This window comes from Papio anubis, chromosome 3, assembly GCF_008728515.1.
Source record: "Papio anubis isolate 15944 chromosome 3, Panubis1.0, whole genome shotgun sequence".
In the NCBI taxonomy this organism is placed as follows: domain Eukaryota; kingdom Metazoa; phylum Chordata; class Mammalia; order Primates; family Cercopithecidae; genus Papio; species Papio anubis.
The window spans coordinates 178737305-178761941 of NC_044978.1; the positions used below are offsets into that span (position 1 = coordinate 178737305).

The following is a 24637-nucleotide window of genomic DNA, read 5'->3' on the forward strand; positions in this document are numbered from 1 at the left end:
CCATTGATTTAGATCTCCTTAAATTTTTCTCGGCACTGTTTTATAGTTTTCCGGCGAGACATCTTACACAACTTTCATTAGATTTACCCCTAGGCATTTGAGTTTTTTGCTGCTGTACTGTAAATGATATTCTTTAAGATTTCGTTTTCTAATTGTTCATTGCTAATAGATTGAAATAATCTGTGTGTATGTACCTTGTATATATAGACTTTGATAAATTCACTTATTAATTCTAATAGTTTGCAGGGTCTTTCCATGTTCAGAACTTTCCACGTTCTGAATGTGTCCCACAAAACTTCATACATTGAAACTTATCACCAATGTGATAGTATTCGGAGGTGGGGACTTTAAGAGGTGATTAAGTCATGAGGGCAAAGTCTTTATGGAGGGAGTTAATGACCTTATAAGAGAAATACGAGCTGCCTGCCTCTCTTTTGTCATTACATTCCTTCTGCCATGTGATGACATGGCATCCAAGGCATCATCTTAGAAGCAGAAACTGGGCCCTTGCCAGATACTGAACTTGCCAGTGCCTGGATCTTGGACTTCCCAGCCTCCAGAATGGTAAGAAATAAATTTCTATTATATATAAGTTACCCAGTCTGTGTTATTTTGTTATAGCAACAGTAATGAACTCACACAGGTCTCTTGGATTTTCCACATCACAACCATAGCACCTGCAAATAATGAGTTTTCCTTTTTTCTCCCTCTCTAAAACTTTTATTTGTTTACTGTCTTTTGTATTTGACATTCCGGCCAGTGCAATGTTAACTAGAAGTGGTAACAGTCAACATCTTGTTTTGACCTTGAACTTGGGTGGGAAATGTTTAATATTTCATCATCATGTATATTGCTTGTAACAGATTTTTGACAGAACCACCTATCATATTAGAGACATTCTATTCTATTCATGGTTTTCTGAGAGTTTGTGTCATGAAATTGAATTTTACCAACAGATTTTTCTGCATCTATTAATATGACCACTTTTTTTCTCTTTTATCATATCATTATGTTGAATTACATTCAGCGATTTTAGAATATGAAGCCAATCTTTGTATTTTCAGAATAAACTCAGCTGGGTTATGACTTATTAGCCTTTCTATGTATTGCTGGATTTGATATGTTAATATTTTGCTTGTACTCTTGAATCTATGTTCATAAAAGGTAATCCAAAAGTTTTCTTATCTTGTGATGTTATTGCTTTTGGAATCAGAGTTACACCGGCTTCATAAGTTAGTTAAAATGTGTTCTAATTTCTATTTTCTAGAAGACTTTGGCTAGAATTAGTTTTACTTCTTTCTTAAACACTTGAAAGAATTTACTTGTGAAGCCGTCTAAGTCTGGGCCTTTCTTCATAGGAAAATTATTCATTACAGATTTAATTTATTTAGGAGCTATAGGACTACTTAGATTTTCTATTTGCTTCATGTCAGTTTTGGTACGTTGTGCTTATTCAAGGAATATGTTCATTTTATTGAGGTTTCAAGTTTATTGGTATATGCTGTTTGCTGTGGGTTTATTGTCTGTAGGAGCTGTGGTATTTCCCCCTTTATATTTTTGATATTAGTAACTTATTGTCTCTGTTTTGCTTTATCAATATTGCTAAATGTTTGTCAATTTATCAATTTTAATTAATTCTTGAATTTGTTGATTTTCTTTATTAATTTTATTTCACTGTTTCTTGCTCTTCAAAATTTCCTTCCTTCTGCTCTCTGGAGTTTAATTTGCTGTTCTTTTTCTCTCTTCTTGATATAGAAGCTTAGATGCTTGATTTTCAGCATTTCTTCTTTTTGTCTAAAATACGTTTTGCTCTAAGGACTAATTACAACCCACAAATTTTGAAGTGTGGTCTATTTTGATAAAAGTATGTCACATCCACAGAATTCTGCAGTTGTGGAATAGAGTGCTCTGTCAGGTAAGTTCACGTTGGTTAACTGTGTTGGTGAAATCATGTCTTTATTCATTCTTTGTCTGTATGTTCTGCTGTTTGCTGATAGAAGTGTGTTCACCCCCAACCATAACTGTGGATTTCTCTGCTTCTCCTTTTAGTTTTGATATTTTTCTCTTTTACACATTTTGAGGTTTTGTTTTTGAATGCATTCCCACTGAATTGACCCTTTATTATTAAGAACTGTCCTTTTGTGTCTTTAGTATTACTTCTTGCCTTAGAGCCTTTGACATTAATACAGACAGACCAGCTTTGCTTTTGGGAAGTGTTTGCACAGTGTATCTTTCCCCATCCTCTTATGCTCCGTGTCACCATGTCCTCATAATTAAGATGTCTCTCTTGTAAATATCACTGTTACTGTTTGATCCAGTCTGAAAACCTCAGCTTACTTTACTTCTTAGCCTCCTGCCCCCACACAGCTTCAAAGTGTGACAAACGCCCTGAGGCGCAGACTGGCCATGTGTTTGTGGTGGGCCCCCTCCCTTTGTCTCCTCCATCCAGTGAGGGCATGGGAGCTGTCACTCTGCCTTTCCAGCTGGGCTCACCAGCCTTCCCCATCACTGCAGGACTCAGGAGGATCTCCTGTGCAGCAAGCTGGCCTAGGTGGGGCTCCTCTGGTTTCCATTCTTTCATGCCCACCCTGAGATGGCAAAAAAACCTACTCATCTCTCTTAGGACATCCAATCTTCAGCCCACACCCAGAATCCACAAATGCCCCAAGGGAAGAAAGCAGCTGGCAATTCTCAGGCCGCCTAGGCAGGGCTCTTTCCCCTTCCCTTCGGAATTTTAGCTCATCCACACTCCGCAGTTTCCACAGATCTCCAGTATCTTTCAAAACAGGCCTATTTGCAATTTGTATTTTTCCCTTGCTGTTGCAGCCAGTGGGCCGGCCTGCCCTGACCTGCGGCATCTTACCTGGAGATGGAAGTCTGCTCATGGTAGTTGAAGTAAATGAATTAATAAATGCCTGGCACTCAGATATGCTATCACGATGCATTTGTAACAACCCTCGCTAGTCTCCATTAAACTCCTTTGACAAATGGGGAAACTGTTCTTTGAGCCGATTACCTGCAGCCCCAAAACCTCCTTACCACACCTAAGACTGCAAGGACGTTGCTGGGGCCCCAGTGCTTTGAACAATGCCTGGAGCACAGCAGGTCCTCGGAGCTCCGCATTTCCCCCACGCGTGCAGGGAGGGAAGGCTGCGTGCCCGTGGGCTGGGGAGGGGGCGGCACGTACCAGCCTGCGGATGTCGCGCTCGCACTCGCGCTTGATGCGGTGCACTTCGTCTTGGTGCGCCTGGTAGGCGGCGCGCAGGTCGGCTGCCTTGGTCTTGTCGGCCTGCATGCAGTTACTGAGCGCCTCCTCTGCCTGCTTGCGCGCTGCCTTGAGCTCCAGGATCTCCTGCTGCAGCCGCAGGCGCTCTCCGTCGAAGGCCCTGCGCGCCTCCTCGCGCGCCTCAGTCAGCAGCGCCGTCTTGACCTTGTCGGCCGCGCCATCGCGCAGCACGTTCAGTGTGGCCTGCAGCCGCTGCAGCTCGCCCTCCTTGATCTTGGCCGTGCGCGCCGCCTCCTGCTCGTGCTGCCGGATGAGCCCCTCGCGCAGCGCCTGCAGCTCCTTGGTCTTCTCTTCATGCAGCTTGGCCTTGAGCTCCGAAATGTAGGCCGTGTGCCGTCGCTGCTCCTGCTCGCGCTCCAGCTTCGCCTCCTGCAGCCGCTCGCGCAGTTTGCCCACCTGCAGCCAGAGCGGCGAGAGAGCCGGTCAGGGTCAGGGTCAGGGTCAGGGTCACAGCTGGGGGAGCTGGCCCCAGCCTCCCCGCGCCCAAGACACCCACCTGGGCCCACGTTCCCACGGATTCCCCCTTTGGCAATGCCCTGCAGGCCTGACCCTCCTGCCAGCCCCACTTAGAATCTCTCCTGCTAGTTCCCCGAGATTTTCCGCGGGGGTGGCAACCCCCCGAGGATGTTGGAGAGGCATTCAAGCCTTTGACATCCCTTCCCGGTTGTAGATATGTGAGGAAGGACAATTGCTCAATCACAAAACACACCCTGCAGAAATCGTCACCAAGACGCCAAAGATTGTAAACCAGAAATACATTTCCAGGGCCCCATGCACGGACTCTGGGGTTGGAAAAGACAGACCAGGCTTCTAAGTCTTGGGGGCAGTGAGCAGGGGGGGGGGGGTCATTCTTGTTGAGCGGGGTCCCAAGCTGGGCTGGGGACTCCAATGCATTACCCACATTGCCACATTAACCCCTCACGGTCTTGGGAAGGAGATAGCCCTCTCTCCCTCTCCCCTCTCCCCTCTCTCCGTTTTATCACGAGGCAGCCAAGGGGTCAGAGACGGTCTGGTGACCTGCCCAGGGTGAGGGATGAGGACCCTGCTGCTGCCAGGCAACCCACCCCGCCTTGAGTCTATTCATTCTATCAGCAAACAATTCAAAACATTACTTATAAAATGCCCCAAGGGAGTGTGTTCTTAAAACACTTCAAAATGCTTTCTTTAACCTTTTTGTTTCAGTATCACTCAACACACATTCCACAGGAACACTTGACAAGCCTTCTTTCCTGAATTCTGCCCCTCTCTGCAGACCTGAAATGAATTGTCTCTGACGGACAAGCTGCTTCCAGGGAAAATGGCACAATTTTCCCCAGACCACACTCTTGATAGCACAGTAACATGTTAAAATGAATTTTCGGTGAGAAGTTTTACAATGATACCTGAGTATTAATAAATCCTTACTTATAACAGCAGGTAAAGAAGCAAATAAAACCAAACCAGGAAAACACACAAGAGCAACCTCTCCTTTCACCAGATACTCACAATCATAGGAATGAAGCCAGGCGACCAGTCCATGCTCTGTCCACCTTACCCTGGGGGCAGCAATCAGCATCTTTTCCTAGTGGATTTAGTAGCAGGAAGCCAGAACTTTAAGTATTTAACAGAACTGTCCTGGTTATGGACAAAATGTTGTTTTGATTGTTCTCCCCCCTGCGAGGCAACACTGTCTTAAGTCCCTGGTTAATGCTGACAGTCATCTGGGCTCAGCAGGGTCAGATCCAATGAGATCCTAATCTGTTTTGATGAGCTGCATTTCCCCGGGGAAAATTTCTCTACCTCTATGATGGTTGATGTTGTGGGTGGACTTGGCTGGGCCACAATGCCCAGTCGTTTGGTCAAACACCAGTCCAGATGTGGCTGTGAAGGTATATTTTAGAAAAGATTAACATTTACATCAGTAAACTCTGGGTGAAGGACAGTGCCTTCCACAATGTAGGTGGGCCTCATCCAATCAGTCGAAGGCTTCAAGAGAAAGACCGAGGTCCCCTGAGGAAGAAGGAACTCTGCCTCCAGACTGCACTGGGACTGGAAGCTGCAAGATCAACCCTTGCCTGAATCTCCAGCCTGCTGGTCTGCCCTACACATTTCAGATTTGCCAGCCCCACAACTGCGTAAGTTGATTCCTTAAAACTAACAAACAACCTCTCACTCTGTGGTGGGTGTGTGTGTGTGTGTGTGTGTGTGTGTGTGTGTGTCACAATCTATTGGTTCTGTTTCTCTAAAGAACTCTGACTACACAACCTTTCAGAGCTCCAGTTTCCTCTACTAGGAAACAGGGATGTCAACAGCTGCCCCTCAAAGGCCCGTTGGGAGGAGGAAGATGAGGTGACTGCAGGTGAAAGAATGAAGTCTGTTGTTATCGTGGTTCTGACTTTGTGCATCAGGTGTGGGCAGCCTCTCGGGAGAGTCACAGGTAGAAAGGGAATGAGGAACATGGAAGGGTGGGCAGAGGCCTATACGGGGCAGCCTGGGGGGTAGAGGGGCTGCTTCCTGGAAGGGGCAGAGGTGCTGCTGAGGCTGGTGATCCAGGTGTGTAGGGCAGGGACGGTGACAGAGAGGCAGGGGCCTGGGGACAGGGCCCTGGTGGGTCCCTCCAGCTCTGCCCAAAGCTGCTGAGGGCCAAGCCCAGGTGACATGACCTATGCCACAGAAGCAGCAGAGTGAGGCTGGGGTGACCCCTGATGTGCACAGAGCACTCCCCACCCCCACCACTCCACCCAACTGAGTAGGCCAAAAACAGCCACCCAGCACTTTACCTCCAGGTGCCTCCAAGCTACCCCAAGTGTAGAGGCACCCACACCAGTCGCTCCTCAGCACTTGGACTCTAAATGCAGCCATAGCACAAAGGCCAAGAGAGGGAACATGCCCTGGGTGTGTGGGGGCTGGCATGGAGAAATTATCTGAACCACAAGAACCACCCCCACTTGCCATTCCCACTCAGAGAGTGAGTCAGATTCGTCCCTTTCCATCCCCATCCTCGTCCAATCCAGCAGCACTGGCTCTCTATGTCCAGGCCTGGCCACTTCCCCCTTGCCCAAGCCACCTGCAGCAGCCCTCCCTACCACACCCTCCAGGCTCAAAGCCCTCTAAATCTCACGGGTACAGGTTAACTACTCTGAAACCATCATACATGTATAATGTTGAACAAAGGAAGTGGATGGCAGATGGGGAAGCCAGGTTTCCCACTTGGAGTGAGAGGTTACAGACAAGCAAGAGGAGGCTGAAGTGTGCCATGTGGCAGTGGATTCATCTTGGGGACATCTGTAAGAACTCATGTTTAACTTTGTGTGGATATAGATGTCATATATAGAAATATTTACAGGTATGTGTACATACGCAGGTCAGTATACACATATATTTCCTTGTTCTGGCAGCTGAGAGGGCCTAGAAACAATGACACCCCAGCAGTAATGGGCACACCTGGTGCCCAGATCTTTGTTTCTAATGCCATTCTCCAATAAAAGGAACCAGGACTCCTCAGAGAAATTGCTGGGTCTAGGGCTGGGATAGGAAATATACAAGAGGAGCCTGGGGCATCTTTTTTTTTGAGTCAGAGTCTTGCTCTGTCACCCAGGCTGGAGTGCAGTGGCACGATCTCGGCTCACTGCAAGCTCCGCCTCCCAGGTTCATGCCATTCTCCTGCCTCAGCTTCCCGAGTAGCAGGACTACAGGTGCCTGCCACCACGCCCAGCTAATTTTTTTATATTTTTAGTAGAGATGGGGTTTTACCGTGTTGGCCAGGATGGTCTCGTTCTCCTGACCTCATGATCTACCCACCTCGGCCTCCCAAAGTGCTGGGATTATAGGCGTGAGCCACTGCGGAGCCTGGGGCGTCTTACGATGCCAGAAAGTAAGGAAGTGCTCCAAAAAACCCCCACAAAACTGCCCCTGTGAAGTCTTGGGTTCTGCTTGCTCCTGCACTATTTTCTAAAACCTTTGATGCAATGTGCCCAGGGCTGCTATATTGCTGGTTTCCTGTGAGCCTCTGTACCCATCTGACTTGAGGGCAGGGGCTGTCTCTGAGTTACTTCCAAACACTTCTCACTCAGCCCAGGCACAGAGCATGCGTGCCACAGGCTTGCTGATGAACAAACAGACACATTTACCACCCTCCTTCATCCTACAGTGTTCAACAGGTATGCTTTGCTTAAATACCAGCACTTTAAATGGGACATTGACGGTGATTATGAGATCATATCAAAGTAACACTTCGATGCAATTGTAAAGTTTGCATTTATTCTTTTTGTACCGGTCAATAAGCACATGGCTGAATTCTCAGAGAATCAAAATTCTCCCAGCAGCCAGATGGGTAAAGTCAACCTCAAGGGGCCACAGGGATGGCTGGATTGAGAAAATAAGCAGCCAGGGTACATCCAAGTAGAAATTGCTACGTGTCCCAGAGGCAAGGAGGCAGCCTGGTAACAGGGAGGCCCAGCCTGGGGTCTGCATGGGCCTGGCTTTCAGCCCAGCAATACCAGCTACTGTGCTGGCCTCGTGTGTGGGGCTAAACTGTGTCCCCTGAAATTCATATGTTGAAGTCCTAACCCCCAGGACCTCAGGATGTGATTGCATTTGGAGATAGATCCTAATGAGGTCATTAGGGTGGGCCCTAATCCAATTTGCCTGGTGTCTTCATAAGAAGAGGAAATACAGACATGGACACACACAGGAGAAAGCCATGTGAAGATACAGGGAGAAGGTGGTCGACTGCAAGCCAAGGAGAGAGGCTTCAGAAGGAGCCAATCCTGACACCTGGATCTGTGGCTGCCAGCCTCCAGGACTGTAAGACAGCAAACGTCTGTTGTGTAAGCCGCCCCATCTGTGGGACTTGGTTACTGCAGCCCTGGCAAGCTAACACACCTGGGCAAGTCCCTGCCCTCTCCAGCCCTTGGCTGGCTCACCTGTAACACGGGGGAAGCCGCACCTGACCTCTCAGTTCCCCGCCAGGGTCATGACACCCTGTAAAGCACCTGGCACTATCTGCACAGTAGGCATACAAATGTCGCCCTGATGGTCATGTGAGGATACGACAGGCAGCACCCAGGCCCTGTGTGTGACTGTCTCACTCATTCCTCAAACAACCCAGGAGGCAGACACCTTAGAGGTCCCCATCTACAGATGGGAAAACTGAGGCAGGGGGTTACACAGCTTATAAAACCTCAGGCAGGGGTGGTGGTGGAGAGGGGATGGAGCCCAGGCAGTGTGATGTGAGTGAGCAGCTTTCCCTGTCACCACAGCCACTATTGCTACGTCCAGATACAAGATGCAAGCCCCTGCAGCCCTAGCCAGTTAGCCCCAGCCCCAGAGGTGACCTGGCCTCTTGACCTGGCTAAAGAGTGAACAGGTCAACATCACCAGCATCCATGACTAAAAGAGGCTGGATGCACTTGGACTGGAATCTTGAACACCTAGGGATGGAGACAGGTGCATCTGTCCCCAAGTTTCAGAAGCCCACTCCCCCAGTCCAGAACTCAGCCTCTGCTCTGTGTGGCCCATCCTGAGCTGGGGGTTGGAGCCAGAGCCCAGGCCCCAGCCCTATCCCCACCTGGCAGCTGGATCTGGCCCAGCACCCCATTGGCGGCGTGAGTCCCAGCTCAACAAGACGGGGATGCCTGATGCAATTTCCCAAGCAGCCTCCACCCATTGCTCCAGGTGCTACATCAGAAGCTGGAGGGCACCTTCAGAGCTTCAGTTAGACCCTCAACTGCTCGAGCCACCCAGGAGCAAGCCCGCATCTCCATCCCCTTTCTGTCCTCAGCCTGCCTAGTGGTTCCTCTCTGGGCTCATAGCCCTGGGCTTGCTCTACCTTCAAGTCCACCCAAGTCAGAGCCAGGCCACCAAACAGGACTGCAGCTGGGCCTGGGCACCAGATGTTGATGGGTCTTTTTATTGCATCCATTAATCAGATCCTCATGACCATCTTAAACCAAACAGCTATTATTACACCATAATAGCTGGTGTCAGATGAGAAGACAGAGGTTTCAGAGACTTTTAGTCACCTGGCCAAGATCACGAGACCAGTTAGGGGACAAGCTGAGGTTTGAAGCCAGGTCTGCCTGGAAAGTCTGGGCTCCTCCCCTCTGTGACATCCCGTGCTTTCATTAGACTCCCAGCACCCAACCAGGCACTGCCCTGACCAGCTCCAAAGCTCAAATCTGCCCTAGGAGAGAAGAGAGTAGCTCATATCCCAGAGCCAGGCTCTGTTCCAAGCTCTTTACCTAGCAAAGCCCTGAGTCCAGACCACAGCCCCATCAAGTCTAAGAAAGCACATATGTGGCTTACAAGACCTCAAGGCAGCATAAACCAAAAATAAACTTTGAAGCCTCCTGACCATCTGAATGGACCCCTCCTGTCCACCAAGGGCATTCCAAAGTTAACCTGAAAAGCTAGTTCAGGCCATGATGGGAAGCGGGGAGTGGGACATGCCTCACTATGCCCTCCTCCCTTTTGGAATTTAGGAAAAGCTGGTACTGCCATGACCTTGCTAAATTAAACTAAACTTAGCCTGAGGGTGCCTTCATGCATGAGTTCCTATATAATGAACTGCAACCTAACTTAGCAAGCAAACTAACCAAGAGGCTGACTTAGGAGCATATTTAAACAAACAGCCGAGGCTCAGCCAATCAGAGAAGCTGAGCATCAGTAAATCACAGGTGACCCACGGATCAAGGGTCAAGCTGTAATCAATCAAGTAGCCTCAGCACCTCTGTTTTCTGTCCCCATAATGAAAGCTGTCTGACCACATGCAGGTTTCTCTGAACCTGGTCTGTTCTGCTCTGGGGGCTGCCCCATCCTCGAATCGTTCTTTGCTCAATTAAACTGTGCTAAACTGAATTTGTCAAACATTTTTCTTTTGACAACCCCCATCTTGCAGGTAAGAGAAATCAAAGAATGGGGTGTTCAGTGGCTTGTCCAAGGTCACAGCAAGCACTGGTGGGGCCCGGACTCCTGCCCAGTGGTCTCTGTACTGCAAAGGGACAGGCCGCAGGCTAGAGAGGTGAAGCGCCTACCCTCAGCCCCCCACCTGGAACAGGCTCTCCATACATGCCCCAGGGGCAACACTGCCCAAAGGGACATTTGCAGCCCAGCTGCTGCTGAGCTGGCGCCAGCCCCCACCTTGCTCTTTTCCTGCTGGAACTCGATCTGAATGCTGGTCAGCTTGGCCCGCAGCTCCTCGTTGGCCATCTGCACCGCGTCCGTCTCCATCTCGGGCTTCTCGCCCTTGCTCCGGCCTTTCTTCGACATGCTTCCTCTTGGGTCAAGGTGCTGAGATCCTGCGGTTCACACCCGTTCACACACGCCAGCCAGCAGGCGTGGCTACCAGCTCCACCGTGCTAACCAGTTGCGCAGGGCTCAGCTCGCCCTCCGAGGAAACCACCATCACTTGGGATCCTGAGGGAAGGAGGGAAACTGAGTTAGCAGAGAGAGAAGGGTGGGGAGCTGGTGTGCCTGCCTAGGGCACCCTGGGCCAGGCAACTGCCTCATCTGGAGGATGACCTGCCACTCCCAGAGCTGACCTAGAGCCTCCCAGATGGGGGCTGCAGCAGAATCACTTGGAGGTTGTTAAGGCATGGAGTCCTGGGCCCACCCATAGAGAATCTGATTTGCATTTCTAACAAGCTCCCAGGTGAGGCTCCCAGGTGACCACACTTTGAGTAGCTTCAGTCCATCCTGCTCCCATCAGGATGAGACCAGCCCATCTCAGCACCCTGTAGACCACAGTCTGCCAACATCAGTGAGCCTGAGTCTCCTAAGATACTTCTTCCAAAACGCAGGGCCCTGGGCCTCACCCAGAGCATGGTAGGCCAGGGAATCTGCATTTCCATCCACAATCCCAGCAATTCTGGAGCCGGGTCTGAGGACCACACTTAGAGAAATAGGCTTTTTGATTTCAGAGGTTAGTGGTTTCCTTCCCTACTAGATAGGTGATGTCACCCAGTGTTACAGATGAGGAAACAGAGACACACAGAGGCTGACTGCTGGTGATGTCACTCAGCTACTGAGAGAGGAAACAGTATGAACCCAATCAAGGTCCACAGCTGGAAGTGGATGAGCCAGGACTGAGCCTAACCACCGCCCCGAGCTGCCTCGGAAAGCCCGCCTCTGCTCTCCCTTCCCTTCGCCACATCTCCGTCTCATTTTCCATCTGACAAACTGTAATTGACTTAGTTCTCATCTACATCCCCTACATGAGGATGGATTCCCAGTAAGCAAGGCCTGGGCCTGCTCTGCCCCCGCTGTGTCCTCCATGCCTAGAACAGAGGGCAGCACGTAAGATGCATTCCATCAGGATCCGCCAAGTGCGTGAACGAATGAGTGAGTGACAACAGGAGAGTCATGAGGTGCCCATCATGTACCAGGGCCTGTGGCAGGAGCTGGGAATCCTGTCCTATCATCCTTGGAACACCTGGTGAGAGAGGACTTTACTAGGCCCATTTTAGAGATGAGGAAATGAAAGCACAGAGAGGTGAAGTCAGCTAGCTAAGTCCACACAGCCAGTGAGTGGGGTGTTGGGATTAGATCACGTAGGGAGTGAATGCAGAGCAAGGAGGGAACACTCCGGTGTGGAGGAATGCTAACTTGGGAGGTTGGGCAGATGAGACAAAAGTGGCAAGGCAGGCCATGAACAGGACGGAAGGAGAGAAGGCACAAGGGAGGCTGCAGAAGATCGCGTGTCTAGAAGAAGGAAGGTGCCAACAGCGGGCAGCCCCGAAGAGGTCAAGGTGAGAACCCGAAGCTGGCCATTGGATTCGGCCTCCTGGAGTCCATGTGACCTCAGCCTGTGGGTGGGAGATGCAGGAAGTATAGGACAGGGGTGCCCAGGAATGTTCTGGGGTGGGGTCCCCGCAACACCAGTGCATCCGGCGAGTTGCAGATGCTCAGTGGCCTTGAACTGAAGTCAGGCAGGACCTGCTAGCCCTGAGGCCCTGGGACATCCCTCCAATCTACAAAATCTGGGAGGCAGTGATGGAGGCCAGGTGCCTTTCTCCTGAACAAGAGAGAGTAGTGTTTCTGAAAACACCATGAAGGATTATTCTGGGCTAATCAACATCTCCGCTGATCGATTCCAGAAAGGTACATTCTGTCTTCAGAGAAGTATGAACTCCATTTGCCTTGATCTGACTTAGAGCTTGATACATAATTCATTCCTCGCCTCCGCTGACCTGCCGCTTTTATAACCACAGCAGTTCTCAGAAATCAGCCTTCGGATCTGAAGTGCACCTCCCCATACCCTGATGGGCAGGAAGACACACAAAATGCAACACCAAAAAAGGAAGCTTGCTCCTTTTTATTCCTTTGTGTGGCCACTTCTAGGAAAGTGCTTTAAGGAAACACCAGAGATAAGTCTCTGATAGAAACACTTGGATGTCCATCCCAACAACACAGTGCTCAGCCAGAAGGGATAGATGATGTCAATGACGTCTACGCCCCGACAGAAAACTCCACATGGGGAAAAGGTCAGCGCCACAGAGTGAAAAAGGTGAAATAAAAAAAATAGGCCAGGTGCAGTGGCTCACGCCTGTAATCCCAGCACTTTGGGAGGCTGAGGTGGGTAGACCACCTGAGGTCAGGAGTTTGAGACCGGCCTGGCCAACATGATGAAACCGCCTCTCTACTAAAAATACAAAAAATTAGCAGGGCGTGATGGTGCACACCTGTAATTCCAGTTACTCGGGAGGCTGAGACAGGAGAATTGCTTGAACCTGGGAGGCGGAAGTTGCAGTGAGCCGAGATCGTGCCATTGCACTGCAGCCTGGGAGACTCCATCTCAAAATAAATAAATAAATACATAAAAATTAAAAAAATACAATTTATAGTCTCGATTTTCTGCTATATATATACGTAGATATATATATATATTTGCTCATTATTTTCACTCAGTCATAAATACGTGTTGAGAAACTGCGAGGTGCCAGCCCTGCACCCTGGGGACACGGTGGAAAGGACATGGCAGCCACACGCCCAGGATACTGACAGGGACCATCTCGGGGATGCAGTTACAGGTGATATCTATTCTCTTCTTTAGACTCTTCTAGGTAAGTGCAATTTTCTACTTCAATGACTGCTTTTAAGAAGAAACAGTGCAGTTTTTTTTGTTTTGTTTTGTTTTTTAAGAAAGGCAAGAAAAATATCTGCAATTAGCCAAGAAGGACCCCTGAAGAAAGAAGAGGAGAAACAAAATGGACTACATCCACAGGAGCGGCCCGCCAGCCTCGCAGGCAGGATGGGGCAGCTGCAGGTCCGCCAACTCTTTGGGCCGCTGGTGGGGGAGAGGGCTGCCCTGTCCAGGACCCAAAAGTTGTTGAAGCCCTACCCTGAGCATGCGCCAACTGTCAGCTCCTCTGGGTCAGAACCTTAGCTCCCACCTTTGTGCGCCCCACACCGTGCCCAGCCCAAAGTCCAAGCTTGATCCAATTCCAGGATGAATAAATCTCCATGGGCTGATGCCAAGCCTGGTACTCTCAACACCCCGTTCCAGATACTGCCAGGCTGGGCCACAGTGAGTGTGGAGATGAATGGAGTGCAGGAGGGAAGGATGTCCAAAGTTCTGGGCCAAGTCAACCCCAGAGCTCAGGGTGGGCCCCAGCAGCCGGCCTCTGTGCCACGGACACACTGTTGATGGTCCTGACGCTCACAGCGCCACGCAGCATCACTATAATCAGCTCCTCCAGCTGCGGGCTGCACAAAGGTCTCGTCGGCAGGAGCAACAGCAGGGAACTCTCCTGCCTGAGCTGAGCTTGGTGTCTGCTGCACCCAGGACTTCTCATTCTGAGCCCACTGCCCACCAAGCAGAAGATGGCACAACCCACTGTGGAGGAAGGAGCACAGCAGTGGCTCAGCGCCGCAGGCTGGAGGGTGACTGCTCAGGACACACAGGAGGCGGAGTCCTCAGAGCATGCTCCTTCCTGAAGGCACGGGGAGCCCCGCTGCTGATCCTGGGCCTTGCCTGGCATATAGGCCAAGGTTGGTAAATATCCACCTCCTGTGAACCAGTCCTGTTGGCTCCAGAACTGAAATATCTCTGCAGCCCACCCAACTCTGACATCACGTGCCCCCTTGTCCCAGCCTCCATGCCATTTGTGCCTCGACAGCATGGGTGCCCTTTAATTGCCCACAGGAAATTAAAATACCAGGCATGCAGGAGGACCAGACAAGGTCCCGGCCATCACAGAACTGTCTAGTCAGGGAGACCACTATGGAAATGAATACATCAAATAATGATGGCTTGTGGTAGGTGCTGGAAAGAAAAAGTCTACAGGGCACTGTGATACACAGCTATCAAATATCACCTGTCACGGGCAGGCGGTGGGGAGGGCAAACAGCCAGACCACGTGGGGGCTCTACACCAAGCACAGAGTCAAGACCAGCTATGTATTTGCAGCCCAGTGCAAAATGAAAATGTGAGGCTCCTTGTTCAAAATTATTAAGACTTGCATGATGGCAACAGCAGAGCATTAAGCCAAGAGCCAGGCCCTCTGAGTGCAGGCCCTGCAGGACAGCACAGGTCGTGTGCCCGTGAAGCTGGCCCTGGACAGAGTTCAAGCCCTACCCTGAGCATGCTGGGAAGCCATTAGCAGGGTGTGACTCGAATTTCCATTTCGCTGAAGTGCAGATGGTAATAGCTGTACCCCAGTGGTGGTGGCGAGGGTAAAATGGGTCCCTGTCTGTCACACAGGAAGCACTGCAGAGGCTCTTGCGACTATCATCCTGCTGTTTAAAGATCACCCGGGCTGCTGAGACACAGACGAATGACATGGAGGCTGGGACAAGGGGCATGTGGTGTCAGAGATGGGTGGGCTGCAGAGATATTTCAGTTCTGGAACCAGCGGGACTGGTTTGCAGGAGGTGGATATTCGCCAACCTTGACCTATATGCCAGGCTCTTGCTCTGACCCCACAGCCTTCCACAATGCCCACCAACAACATCTGCCCATGCACTGGGTGCAGGGCCTTGTCTGGCCTTCTCAGGCCTGCTGCAAAATTTCCTCCCTTCATTAAAGCACAGCTTTGTGGTGACAACATTGTAGAGGCAAGCAGAAGGGCTGGGACCCTGGACTGAGGCCACAGGAGGCAAGGGCAGAGCTCTGGTTGGCCAGCATGGGCCAGCTTCTGGCTGATGAGGGCTGAGGTGGGCTGAATCGTGGCCCCCAAAAAGATATCACATCCTGCTCCCCAGAACCTGCAGATGTGCCCTTGTTAGGAAAAAGTGCCTTTGAAGATGTAACGAAGTGAAAGATCTCAAGACGAAATCCTCCTGGAGTAGGATGAAGTCTAAATCCATTGACAGGAGTCTTTATAGGAGATGCGCGGAGAAGACACACAGAAGAGAAGACCACGCGAAGCCAGGGAAGAGACCAGAGCACTGCGGCCACACCAGGGAAGCCAGGACAGCTGACAGCCACCCAAAGCTGGAGGAGGGAAGGACTGATAGCTTTTTTTAAGGGAATGTGACCCTGCCAGCACCGTGACTTGGGACTTCTGACCTCTAGAACTGTGAGAGTAAATTTCTGTTTACCACCCAGTTTGTGGTCATTCTTTATAGAGGCCACAGGAAATTAATATACCAGGCAAGCAGGAAAGAACCGCTCCTGAGGCCGGACGCAGTGGCTCATGCCTGTAATCCCAGCACTTTGGGAGGCGGAGGTGGGTGGATCACCTGAGGTCGGGAGTCCGAGACTAGCCTGACCCAACATGGAGAAACCGCCTCTCTACTAAATATACAAATTAGACAAGTGTGGTGGCGCATGCCTGTAATCCCAGCTACTTGGGAGGCTGAGCCAGGAGAATCGCTTGAGCACAGGAGGTGGAGGTTGCGGTGAGCTGAGATCACATTGCACTTCAGCCTGGGCAACAAGAGCGAAACTCCGTCTCAAAAACAAACAAACAACACCAACAACAAACCAGTCCTGGGACACGCTCAGCACTTTGTTTAATGCCTGAAGGTAACCAGGTCCTCAGAACACAAGTCTGAATGAGCCTTGCCTCGCCCCTCTCCTCACTGTGTGTAATATCACCAAGAAACCACAATGTCTCCCCGCTGAACAGGGCCGCTCACATCCCTCTACAGTCACAATTCACAACCTACAAGGTGAGATTAGAAGGGACCTTTGCCCCCAAGGTGTGGATGAAAAAAGTAAGGCTCAGAAAGCAGAAGCGAGTTGCCCAAGATTGTTGGATGACCTGGTAGCTGCCATGGTATTTCCAACTCAGGTTTCCTGCCTCCAGCCCCACATGGCCTGATATTTTTATAACAGGATTCACAAAACACAGGCACAAAAAGAAAATGAGCTCCTTCAAGACACCTCAAATCCAAATATCTGATAAGCAGAAATTCCAGCCCATCACCAAGAGGTCTTCTTTGTAACACTTCCTGCACACTTCACCAAAAATTACATGGAGATCCCAGGGGTCTCCCTGGAGAAAATATGAATGAGGTAGGTTGGCAGAGTCGAATCCTTTCCGTGGACAGAAAACAGTTTATCCTAAAGAATCTAGCCACACCTTTTTTTTTTTTAAACAAACATTCATTACTTAATGAGCCCTTATGAAAAAAAATCTCTCTCTGAGTAAGTATGTGACTTTGGTTTAAATATCTAAATCCAAATTGATTGTGCTGACTTAAAAAGCTACAACCATATTCCTACCCCAGGCACAGTAATATGCTTCCTGGAAATTTATTCTAAGGAAGTAATTCCTGAAAGGAAAGAGCAATTCGCCTAAAAGATGTTATGAGTAGCATAATTTGAATTTTTTTTTTTATACTCCTTTGCTCCTAGGGTACATGCGTGCATAACGCAGGTTTGCTACATATGTATATATTTGTGCTATGTTGTTGTGTTGCACCCATCAACTCATTGCACCCATCAACTCGTCATTTACATCAGGTATAACTCAATGCAATTCCTCCCTCCCCCTCCCCATGATAGGCCCCAGTATGATGTCTCTTCCTAATCCAAGATCTCATTGTTTAGTTCCCACCCATGAGTGAGAACATGTGTTTGGTTTTCTGTTCTCGTGATAGTTTGCTAAGAATGATGGTTTCCAGCTGCATCCATGTCCTCACAAAGGACACAAACTCATCCTTTTTTATGGCTGCATAGTATTCCATGGTGTATATGTGCCACATTTAATCCAGTCTGTCACCGATGGACATTTGCCGATTCCAGTTCTTGTTATTGTGAATAGTGCCACTTATAAACATATCGCGGTGCATGTGTCTTTATAGCAGCATGATGAGGCAATCCTTTGGCATATACCCAGTAATGGGATGGTTGGGCTATGGTACACTAGTTCTAGATCTTTGAGGAATCGCATACTGTTTTCCCATAATGGTTGAACTATTTACAATCCCACCAACAGTGTAAAAGTGTTCCATTTCTCCACAGCCTCCAGCACTCGTTGTTTCCTGACCTTTAATGATCGCCTCTAACTGGTGAGATGGTATCTCATTGTGGTTTTGATTTGCATTTCTCTGATGGCCAGTGATGATGAGCATTTTTTCATGTGTCTATTGTTGATGGCAATGGAAAACTGGAAATAACCTCAGGATCCAAAAGTTGTTGATAGCCAAATGAGCAAAAGCACACTAGATAACTCAGAAACAGCCAAGGAAGAGACAGGGAGGGAGGCCCACGGACAACAGTGGCGTGTGAGCCCTGCTGGGCAGCACCTGGAGAGATGGCGAGTGTGCTTCTCATCAGTTCACATCCCACGATTTCGCTTTAAATCCTGTGATGGTGGGCATGCTATTTATGCAATCAACAAAATAAAGAAAGAGATGGTACTAGGTTCTCTTTTGAGCAGTACTGAAATACCAGAGTGAAGCTCACAACCCAGGCCAGCTTCAGCTCCTTCCATGAATCCTTTATGGGCCAAGTCGGGACTCAGAGGCTGTCGGAGTCCCCACTCCACAGCGCTGCTGGAGGCTAAGTGCCTTCAGGTTTGGGCATTTCTTGGCACACTTACCGGCACAAAGCAATGCTCAAAAAATGGCAGCAGGCCAGCTGCAGTGGCTCACGCCTGTAATCCCAGCACTTTGGGAGGCCAAGGCAGGTGCATCACCTGAGATCAGGAATTCAAGACCAGCCTGGCCAACATGGCGAAACCCCATGTCTTCTAAAAATACAAAAATTAGCCAGGCATGGTGGTGCACACTTGTAATCCCAGCTACTCAGGCGGCTGAGGCAGGAGAATCGCTTGAATCCGGGAGGCAGCAGTTGCGGTGAGCCAAGATCACACCACTGCACTCTAGCCTGGATAACAGAGAGAGAGCTTGTCTCAAAAAAAAAAAAAAAAAGGCAGCTGCTTCATTGTCATCGTCATCATCATCATCATTATCATCATCATCATCATTCTCATTGGCGTGCACTGCCAGATTTGCCAACAATGTCCATAGCTTGACCCAGGATTTTTCCTATGACTCTATCAATAGTGGGCTGCATAAGGAGCAAGGGCATAAAATGGTCCTCCGTGTTCAGGCCCGGAACAACCTGACTATTTGGAGGTTAATACTCTCTTGCCTTCAACTTCCCTCTCACCTTCCGAAGAACTGTGCCAGGCATCAGGAGAGCAAAAGTTGGAAGCAACCTGAATGCACCGCCATAGGGAATTCCTTGTACTACAAAACTGCACCAGTAAACCCAGGGATGGGTATGCAGTGGAGGAGGGTACGCCATCACAGACAGGCGGCCTGCCCCCGGACCTAGCAGGGAGCACACAGCTCCCCGTGCGGGAAGTCACCGGAGTGAGCCCTTGGCACACACCATCTACTCCAGTAATCGCAACGCAGCTCCAGCGATGCCCAAGAGCATTAAAAAGAGGAGCCAGATCTGAATTTTCCAGAGAAAGCTGACATTGATTTTTATGTGAAATTTCCCAATTTGTATATGTTAGAAATGAATTCACATAGATTTGTATAAATATCATTCAGCCCAAACAAAAGCCATCTGTGGACCAGATTTGATCTGTGGCCATCGCCCTGCCAACTCTGATGTTTGCCACCTATTAAATGGAAAAAGCAACTTATACAATCGTACATACAGCATACTACAGTGTATACATATATATAATGCACATATATACTGCATATAATAGACACTGTATATATGTGCATTTGTAGGCAGGCTTATGTTTAAGTGTAGGCATTTAAAATAGCATAGACAGGGCCAGATGCAGTGGCTCATGCCTGTAACCTTAGCACTTTGGGAGGCCGAGGCAGGCAGATTTCTTGATGTCAGAAGTTCAAGACCAGCTCAGTCAAGATAGTGAAACCCCATCTCTACTGAAAGTACAAAAATTAGCCTGTAATCCCAACTATTCGGAAGGCTGAGGCAGGAGAATTGCTAGTACCTAGGAGGCAGAGGTTGCAGTGAGCTGAGATCTAACCACTGCACTCCAGCCTGGGTGACAGAGTGAGACCCCATCTCAAATAATAATCATAATAATAAAATAGCACAGACAAATATTTACAATCTATTGAGAGTGGACATCATCTTTGAAAGAGGTAAGGGTAGTTGGGTTTTTCCTTCTGTTTGGATTTGATTTTTGCCTGGATACATTTTCTAAAGGACCTACAAAGACTCTGCATTGCATATTTAGCATGAAATCACAAAAGATTCTTGTCTTTAAAAGACTGTGCTGAGATTCAAGGCATGGCAGAGGCCTTATGAAGAAAAATAACATAATGTGATATAAATAGAGGTTAGAGGGAGCAGCTGCTGACCTGAATTCAAGTCCCACACAAGCAAGTGCCGGCTCTATGATGCGGGAGACGTCAGTTCATATCCCTGAACTGCCGTTTCGTCAGCTGCAAAGCTGGGAGGACAGCGCCCAGCCCATGTGATGTGGAGGTCAGGGAGGGGGATGTGGAGGGTGAGAGCACGGGCTCCAGAGCCAGAGTGACTGGGTGGATTCTTAGCTCTACTACTTACCAGCTGTGTGACCTCAGACAGGAGACTTCACCTCTCTGTGCCTCAGTTTCTTGATCAGAAAATGAGGCTAGTAATAATTCCTTCCTCCTAAGGTTGTTTTGGGCATGAAATGATTTCATACTTTTAAGGTTTTTCGGAACAGGGACCAGACCGTAACAAGGACTCGGTAACAGTTAACAATGACAATGATTTAATTGCAAACTACAAAACCTTTTAAATGAAAGATGTCACTTGTTAACATTCTAATAATTTAGGAAATGCAAAAGGCTCTTGTTAGTTTTTCTATTTTCTGCCAATTCTACTAGTTTTCAACATCACCCCAAAAATGCACACCTATCTTGAGGCTGTACAGTCCTATGGAACAGAGCTGTTGCCACTGGCAGAGGAGGCATGGCTTCCGGGGAGCCCAAACCCCTCACCCAGAGTCATGGCACACCATACGGTAGGTGTGCCCCCATCCCAGGCACACAGCTTGGTTCTCAGGATTTTCACAAAATCCTAGCAGCTGAGCTGTCTGTTCTTCCAGCCCAGGGCCTGAGAGACACAGGGAACTGACAGACCACATTGTGCAAAAGGTGAAGACACAGGCAGGAAAATGAAAGACAGCAAAGATTTTCTAGAATCAAAGATTTTCCACCATGCCACCACCCCAAAAGAGAGAGAGGATATTCAAATAAAAAGTCTTTTAATACTTAAAAAGAAGCCTCAAGCTAGGCATGGTGGCTCACGCCTGTAATCCCAGCACTCTGAGAGCCCAAGACAGGAGGATGGTTGAGCCCAGGAGTTCGAGACCAGTTTGGGCAACAGAGGAAGACCCTGTCTCTATAAAAAAAATGTAAAAGTTAGCTGGATGTGGTGGTGCGAGCCTGTAGTCCTAGCTACCCAGGAGACTGAGGTGGGAGGAGCACCTGAGCCCAGGAGTTCAAAACTGCAGTGAGCTATGGTGGCGCCACTGCACTCCAGCCTGGGTGACAGAGCAGTGAGACCCTGTCTCTAAAACACACAAGAAAGAAAAGGCCTGGGAAGTCTAGGAGATACTTTCTTAGGAGATCTCATTTTCCAATTACAGGAAATTAACAAGGTGCTTGCTGTCTCTTTTTATACTGATGCAAAATAGTTAGAGGGCGTTTTAAGTGAACCTTCCATAAGGCGTAGTCAATAATGTCAACCAAGTCAGGTTTCCTAACACATACTCTGGGCTTGGAGGTGAAGTGCCATAGAGAGAACCCGGAACGAGGAGCAGGAGGCTTAGTCACTTGCCTCAGCTCTGCCACTATCCCCTTCATGGCCCTGGCCCGGCTGTGTTCTCTCCACGCAGGACTTTCCATACATAATGGGGGTGGGCTGTGCAGACGGCACCACATGGGACGAGCGTTGGCGACGATTGCTAATCCCAGAGAGGGCCACGTGCGGCCAGGGCTCCCAAGCCCTGTGTCCCATCACTGATGCCAGGAGGTCACAGCTGGCGGGTCTCATCAACATAGAAATGTTGCTCTGCTGACGACAGAGCAGCCACCTGTACCAGCACATTCAGGAGCACTTAGTGACCTGGACCCAGTTCCACGCTTAAGTGTGGCAGCTTAATCTGCAAATGGGCCTCAGCCTTCCCCAACCCTCAACATCCAGCCAAGAGCTGTCCCCTATCACCAGTTTTCAGAGGCATCCCCTACTGCCACTGCCCCAGCCAGCCCTCATCCTTGCCTGTCTGCATTCGTGTGACACAGTGGCCTCCCCTGGTCTAGGCCTACATGCCAATCCATCCAAGCTCCAGGGCCATGGGGAGTGACCCTCCCCACCGTTCCCTGCTGATGCCCTGTAGGGGAAAAAGTGTCCATGGCTACAGCAGCCAGGCCTCTGCACTGCACCCTGCTCCTTGCTCCAGCCTGGGTCATGCCTGCTGTCCCCTGAAGGCCTCTGCATGTGCCCCTCCCTAGCTCACAGGCCACCTGGGATCACCTCCTAACTGTCCCCAGTATTTGACTTGGGCCACACTTCTTTCGGGCAAACCTCTTCTGCCCTGCAAGCAAGGTCGGGCATCCCTGAGGCCCAAGCCTGACTCTAGGCCACCACCACGTGACCATCTATCTCCAGGACTATGAGGCCAGCTGGGTTGAGATTGCCACAGGAGACAGACCCATTTTACAGATGGGAAAACTGAGGCCTAACAGGTCGGGGCTGGCCTGGGTCACAGACGGAGTAGGAGAGGAGAACCTGCCTCTTCCCCACCAGTGGTCAGCCAGGCTATGGTCAAAGGCCATAGGGCGGGCACCACCCCACATAGGCACCACAGTCCCCAGCCCCAGCTCGCTGAGGTGTCCTCAGCTCCCACTTCCCTGGGCAATTATGTCATCAGCACTCCAGCAGCCGGAGCACCCCACCCGGACTGGCTGACCCCTCGCCTAGGACCCTCCCATCCCAGGGGCCAAGACCCTCAAGCCCCTCCCCACAGGCAGGGCCACACGGTCCCAGTAAGCTGGGATGGAGGCCACTCGATGCCACTCTCCCAGCTCCATCTGTGGCCACAGTGACCCACACTGTCCGGACTTCCTGTTTTGGGTCAGGTTGTTCATTCTGCACCCAACAAACACCTAAGAGTCCCTCATGTGCCCGGGAGGGGGTGATTCTGTGCATGTTACACACACACACATGCATGTACCATACAGAAACACACACACCATGTAGAAACACACACATACCATACAGAAACACACACACCATGTAGAAACACACACATACCATACAGAAACACACACACACCACACACACACTATACAGAAACACACACACACACCATGCAGAAACACACACACACACCATACAGAAACACACACACCATGTAGAAACACACACATACCATATAGAAACACACCCACACACCATACAGAAACATACTCCATGCAACACACTGCATCACACACAGATATTACACATGCATCATACAGAAACCCATACCACATACGCCACACACACACCACAGATACACACCACACAGAAATATACACATCATACAGAAATATACACCACATACAACACACACACCACACCATACACAGACATCACACACATCATACAGAAATCCATGCCACATATGCCATACACACACACACCACAGATACACACCACACACGAATATACACATCATACAGAAACACACACCCCGCACAACACACACACCACACCATACACAGACATCACACACATCATACAGAAACCCATACTACATATGCCACACCACATACAGAAGACACACCCCCTATACCACACCCAGCAGCGCAGAGTTGGTGGTTCTGAGCAGGGCAGGCTCCCTGGCAATCCCCAGCCAAGGGATGTCATTCTCTTTCTTCTGAGGGAAAACTGGGCTGGGGGGCTTCAGAGCCTGGCACGTCACCTGGCCAGCGAGCCCAGTCCACCTTACCATGCACTGCCCACCCTGCCCACCTGACCCATCTGAGCCACAGCAAACCCAGGCGCAGGCAGAGTGTAGGCTGTTACCCCAGTTTAGAGATGAGAAAACTGAGGCTCAGAGCCAAAGGCACGGCACACCCCACACACTGAAAACACACCGTGGGGTTTGCTGGAAAGCCGGCCATTCTGGAAGGAAAGACGGGAAGCAGAGGAGATGGGAGAGACTGGGGGAAGCCTGTGCCTGAGGCAGCAAGAAGGGGCCAGGGTGGCCGGCAAAGGCTGGGCCCAGCAGGGGAGGACTGGTTGTCAGCCTCAGGCTCCCTGGCCAATGGCTTGGTGGGTGACCTTAGCAACGGTGACCTCACTGGCACGTTGGTGAAGCCCAAACGGGGCAACAGCGGCGACAGGACTTGGCAGGCTGGGAGGTGGCCCAGAACTGTGGCCCTGCACCGTGTGAAGAGAAACAGTGCGAAGGAAGACAAGGCCAGTGCACACCTGGGAAGGCCCCACAGGTCACGTCCCCCCTTCACTCCTGTGGGATTCCCTCCTTGATCCCCTCTCTCCGACACGCGGTCCTCCAGCCTCTCTGAAAGTCCTTCCATTGACAAGAGCCCTGCCTCAGGCTCACCCTTGGTAGCCCTCACTTCGGAAAGCACTTCTCATTTTGAACCAAAAAGAAGCAAACAAAACCCGGCACCCTTCTATTTAGCTCCTCCGGGCACTCAGAAGCCCCCAGACTGCTTCCACCCTCCCTCCTGCACACAGGAGCCTTTTAGAGATGGGAAAGTTCCCATCCCACCGCCCCCGTCTCTGGGTAACACCTGCTATTTATCAGGCGCCTTTCGCAGGACAATCTCATTTGACCCGCACAACAATGCCCTGTAAAGGCTGTGATGCCAGGACTACCACCACCTCCACCTGCGGGTGAAGACGCTGGGGCCCGAGACAGCAACTGGCCACAGTCATGGGGTTCGAAAAGGGCTTTAGAGCCAGACAGACATGGATTCACCTCC

At 50.0% G+C, this 24637-nt stretch overlaps 1 protein-coding gene across 14 annotated transcripts in view; it reads right to left on the reverse strand.

Moving 5' to 3' along the window:
• Window positions 1-24637, reverse strand: part of LOC101022794 (janus kinase and microtubule-interacting protein 1) — a 303218-nt gene that overhangs the window by 205820 nt on the left and 72761 nt on the right. For 10 of the 14 annotated variants that reach the window (XM_021938227.2, XM_021938225.2, XM_031664741.1 and 7 more), the window contains exons 2-3: window positions 10406-10681; window positions 3188-3682 (exon numbers count right to left, since the gene is read on the reverse strand). In XM_021938227.2, coding sequence (XP_021793919.1) covers window positions 3188-3682; window positions 10406-10534 — 624 coding nt within the window. In that variant the 5' untranslated portion in view covers window positions 10535-10681. The remainder of the gene's footprint in view (window positions 1-3187; window positions 3683-10405; window positions 10682-24637) is intronic. The other 4 variants (XM_031664743.1, XM_031664744.1, XM_021938237.2 and 1 more) reach the window with 1 other exon arrangement.